The sequence below is a fragment of the Ipomoea nil genome, unplaced genomic scaffold (genome assembly GCF_001879475.1).
Source record: "Ipomoea nil cultivar Tokyo-kokei standard unplaced genomic scaffold, Asagao_1.1 scaffold1317, whole genome shotgun sequence".
Lineage (NCBI taxonomy): Eukaryota > Viridiplantae > Streptophyta > Magnoliopsida > Solanales > Convolvulaceae > Ipomoea > Ipomoea nil.
The window spans coordinates 3,826,198-3,830,978 of NW_017617745.1; the positions used below are offsets into that span (position 1 = coordinate 3,826,198).

General features: G+C 39.0%; 1 protein-coding gene across 1 annotated transcript; it reads right to left on the reverse strand.

The window, feature by feature from the left end:
* Positions 1–229: 229 nt before the first annotated feature.
* Positions 230–4,455, reverse strand: LOC109185175 (aluminum-activated malate transporter 12-like). The gene is made up of 6 exons (XM_019335157.1): positions 4,052–4,455; positions 3,123–3,263; positions 2,411–2,683; positions 1,963–2,090; positions 1,236–1,379; positions 230–974 (listed from the first exon to the last, which is right to left on the reverse strand). Exons 1-6 carry the CDS (start codon positions 4,335–4,337, stop codon positions 339–341), a joined length of 1,608 nt encoding a protein of 535 aa, XP_019190702.1. The 5' UTR covers positions 4,338–4,455; the 3' UTR covers positions 230–338.
* Positions 4,456–4,781: the final 326 nt, after the last annotated feature.

A 4,781-nucleotide genomic window follows, 5' to 3' on the forward strand; every position in this document is an offset into this window, starting at 1 on the left:
GAGGGTCGAGTGGAGTATTTTGACTATATTCCTCGTTTTGTATCTATTCTCCTATGTAACAATTCTGATTTTTATTAATGAATTGGTTGTCGTTTTATATCACCTGCAAAGTTCACCGGTTATGAGTTGATAGGCCAACGGACACAATAATCTACAACAGTAGGTAATTAAATATTAAAAAAAAATCAATAATTTAATTTATTAATGATATGTAAATTTAAGAAAGAAATGCAACACCAGTACGTACGTATGTCTTATATATTAGATAAAAGATGGAGAAATAAGTGCAAATTTAGATTTTCCTGTCCTATATACGCACTACATAGAACATAGGCATATCAATCTACTACATGAGAGGGCAACTGGTTAGGTAAAGGGACTTTGGTGGGTTTCTCACACTTAACACCAATCATACTATCTTCATCCCCACCATCAAACTCCTTGAAATGGGCGATCTTCCCAAGCTCCTCCACTTCCTCAATCACGATCTCCAGCCTCGCCACCAGCTCCACCAGCAGCGACGCGAACGCCGCGAACGGCAGCGCCTCCGAGAAGTTCAACGACGTGAAGGCGATCTTGCTCAGCGTCGGCCGCAACACCTTCCTCTCCTCTTCTTTCTCCCGCCGGGACCCTCCTCCCCTCTTCGACCGCCAGTCCATCAGCGCCGACGTGTCCGTCTTCACGCTCGGCAGCGACGACGACGACTTGTGCTGCTCCCTGGCCGCGGCGGCGGCGGCCATGGCTATCATGTTTGGGTTGCTGTTGCGGCTGCGGCTGCCGAGGAAGAGGCGTGGCTGGGACTTGATGGCGGCGTTCAGGTCATGCAGGGCTTCGTGGAGGTGGTCGGAGAGGATCTCCGGCGAGCAGTGGCGGCGGTTGCGGATGCTCTCGCCGAGCTCCTCTAGCGCTTTGGACACTTCTCCGGCGAGGCGCATGCATGGGTCTTTGAAATGAGCGCGGATGGATTGGGGAGTCTAAAATCATTTTTAATTAATAACAAAATGTAAGCATTAATTTATTTAAAATTTAATAAACACTTTTAACGTTGCTAAAAATGATTAGAAATATCATTAGAAATTAATATCAATACCTACTAGAAATAGTAAGACGTATAATTTTTTATATCTTAATTATCTGATCTCAAAAAATAAAATTTCCTCTATATATTCTAATCACATATAATTTGTTCTATATAAAACAATATTATATTGAGTGGATTAATAATGAAAATATACCTGAATTTCAGTTTGTAAACAACCATGAAGAGCCACGACAGTATACCCAAAATGGCGAAGAACGGCTCCTAACTTCACATATCGTTGCCATGGAAACTTGTAACAATGCAATGAATGCCTTGGCTCCCAGCTTGCATATAATGCCTGCACGTTAATATATTTACAATGTAACTCACAATAACTTTTTTTTTTTTTTTTTTGGAAAAACCCACAATAACTTTAATTGGCAGATCGAGATATATAGACCCTGTTTTGGTAACATTGTTAGCTTATCAATTAATTTTAATTTATTTGATTATTATTAATTGTTTGACTTGGTTAAACATTCAATGTAAATGTTTGATTAATTAACTTTTTTGCAATAGGTTATTGTTCCAAAATTTTAAAATTTAAAAAACTACTCAAAACAGTTTTTTTCGATCAACTTTTTGATAAAATCATTTTGCATATAATTAGCTATCAGCTAACAACTAATTTACTCAACATCTTTCTACAATCAGTTAATGCTATCAACTATTCAAACTCATTAACCCAATCAGTTAACAGCTAACAGCTATTTACCAAACACCCTATGTAGTGTAATGATACTTTTGTTACTATTCTAAATGGGTTGTCATGAAATCTGTCCCACCAAATATAGAACAGATACTATCTTATAAAGAATCATGAATATTTTAAAAAATTATTTAAAAAAATTAACAGATGGAAAATGAAGAATCAGCCCTACCAGACTTTCATCAGAGGACTTGGAGTCCAACACAGCCCTGTAGCCCTTGCCGATTGGGTCCTCCGAGTCAGGTGACTCGGACTCGCCTATTTCTTGCTCCTCATCGCCAAAATACCCCTTCACGCATCCTATAAAAATAGTTAAAATTTGTACGATCAAGAGTAGACTTGGCCTTTTACTGATCTTCGTCCAAGAATTCTCCCTTCCAGTTCAACAACCCCCATTTCTAACACTTGCCAATTTTACTGTACAGTTTTAAATCAAGTGTTTATCACTATATCCCAAGTTATGAACTCGATACCTCCGCCCAACAATCTCCCTAACTGCCAATTGCTCGACTTGGCCTTTTACCGGCCTCCGCCCAACAAAAATTTTCATGACTTCCATCAATTAAATTGCGTGCCATATTTAGTGTGTATGATATATGAAGTAAAAGAAAATGAAAGACCTTGAATGGATTTGGCTAAGCCATCAAACTTGTGAACGGTGGAGTTATGGAGGTCTTCTCCAGACCAAAAAGGGAAGATGAATAAGCTCATAAGCAGACAGATAGCACAGCCCATGGCTATGGTGTAAAACCGCTGGTGCGCCATTTTGAGGATGTTCTCCACGCGATAACTCGAAACCGTGATCAAGTTGAAGGTCAACAGGAATATCACCACTCCATAGTCGTAGTTTTTTTTTATGTATGGCAAAAATCTAATGTACGTTCCTATACTTCCTGCACACACATATATATATGCAACATTATATTATAGCCTTGTTTGGTAACATAGTTATCTTATCAGTCAATTTTGACTTGTTTAACCAGACTTGGTTAAACAGCTAATATGATGAGTGTTTGGTTAATCATCTCTTCGTAACAGCTTATTATTCTAAAACACTAAAATTTAAAAAGTTTCTCCAAACTTTTTTGATCAACTTTTTGACAAAATAAATTATACCCTTAAAAGTCATTTTGCAAATAATCAGTTATTAGTAGTTAACAACTAGTTTACCAAACATCTCTCTACAACCAGCTAATGCTATCAGCTATTCAAACTCACTAACTCAATCTGCTAATATATATTTGCCAAACATCCCTATATATATATATATTCAAGCAATGTTAATTAGGGGTTGATCGAGAAGATTAAGGCGAGGTAATTAATTAAGGTTACCTATTAGGAAAACTGCTGCTCCAATAAAAATAGCTCGAAAAATTCGATCAGATTCCGTCGTAACGCACTCAATGAACAAGGCCAACGAGCCAGCGACCAACGTCCCCAGTCCTCTATTCAATCCTTTGTACAATGTTGCCCCTATAAGTACAATTTCCAAAACAAATTAAATGCCGTAAATGAATGAATAATTAAAAGTTAATTAGCAAAATACATTTAATTTGGTAAGCACGTGATCCTAACAAAGGGTATCAGGTCACGAGTTTGAGTTTCAGCAAAGAGCTAAAATTGTGCACTAAAAACTGGTAAGTGCTTGGAAGGTGAATTGTTGGGCGGAGGCTTGTAAAGGGTCAAGTCAATCAATTGGTGACTAGGGGATTGTTGGGCGGAGATTGGTAAAAGAGTTAGCAAGTCCATCAATTGGTGGCTTGGGGGATTGTTAGACAGAGGCTGGTAATAGGGTCAAGTCCATCAATTGGTGGCTAGGAGATTGTTGAGCGAAGTCTAGTGAAGGGTAAAGTCCAGTGTTCTCCCTCTCAAAAATGTAAGAAAATCCTCAATAGGCGCGTATTGTCCTAAGGTTTTCTGCGATCATGACATACGCGACTGTTGTACAACATGCAGTTGCGAAATGTCTTTTACAACATTTGTGGATTTGGTACTAGTGCTTGGTCCGCATAATGCGCATCGGGGAGCAGTTTCACTGATTTGGTGGGGTCCACACATCGGACAAAAACCAAGGTCTTCTTGAAAAGACCTAAATTACTTTCTCTTTCTCCTCCCTCTCTTTCTCTCCTCCCATAGAATTATATTTCCTCAAAAACCACCCCAAAATCTCTATTGAAAATGCTCTAATAGTTATTTATAAAGAAATAAAGGTATGTCATTCGCTACTAACTATACCTTTTAATATTGGATAGATAGCTTACCTGCAGTGAATTCAAGAACGACGACCACAGTCATGACAGCCCAAATGGCGCTCTGCCCAACCTCCTTGAACAATGGCTCTATCAAATACAACAAAGACACCAACGTTAACGCCACCCCCACTTTGATCGCATGAATCACTCTCCTCGGATCTTCCCGTCCCACGTTCCAAAACCTCTTCCACATCGACGCCGGCACTCTCTTCGCTCTCTCTGCCAAAACCTTGGCGCGTTTCTCCATCGCCTCAACCCTCTCCAACGCCATCATTTCGCCGCACCACCACCTCATTGCCACGCAAACAAAATTAAACCAATTCAATTATCACCAATAATAATATAATAATATGTGTTCCCAGACCATGAAACCGTGAGGGTTTCAAAAAAAAGCTAAGGGATTTTTGTGAATAATTCATGTGCCACCCTTACTTATAAGAAAGCTAGCTTGCTTTTATGCATAGCGAGAGTGAGAGGTGGAGGTTTTTCATGGGTTCACATGACTACAAATAAAGTGATTTGAGATATTAATTGGCTTCACAGGAACAAAACATAAAGTCAACACGGAGAGGACCTAACCTAAGACGTTTGCATGCAATTGCTTTGCTTTACCTAGCTAGCTAGCCTATTAGACAAGGTAGTAAACAAAACTTCTTTTGTAACAATTAATGTATTCCCATATTGAAATATATGGACTTGCGCACTACATTTAGTGTAATTGAGGAAACCAGGCCATATT

What these genes read in the sequence shown, in the direction of transcription:
- LOC109185175 (XM_019335157.1), bottom strand. Translation starts at nt 4,337, where the DNA reads ATGAGGTGGTGGTGCGGCGAAATGATGGCGTTGGAGAGGGTTGAGGCG. An exon ending in AGTCCTCTGATGAAAGTCTG is followed by an intron (nt 1,380 to 1,962) that starts GTAGGGCTGATT and finishes ATTAACGTGCAG; the next exon opens with GCATTATATGCAAGCTGGGA. An exon ending in GTTTACAAACTGAAATTCAG is followed by an intron (nt 975 to 1,235) that starts GTATATTTTCAT and finishes AAATGATTTTAG; the next exon opens with ACTCCCCAATCCATCCGCGC.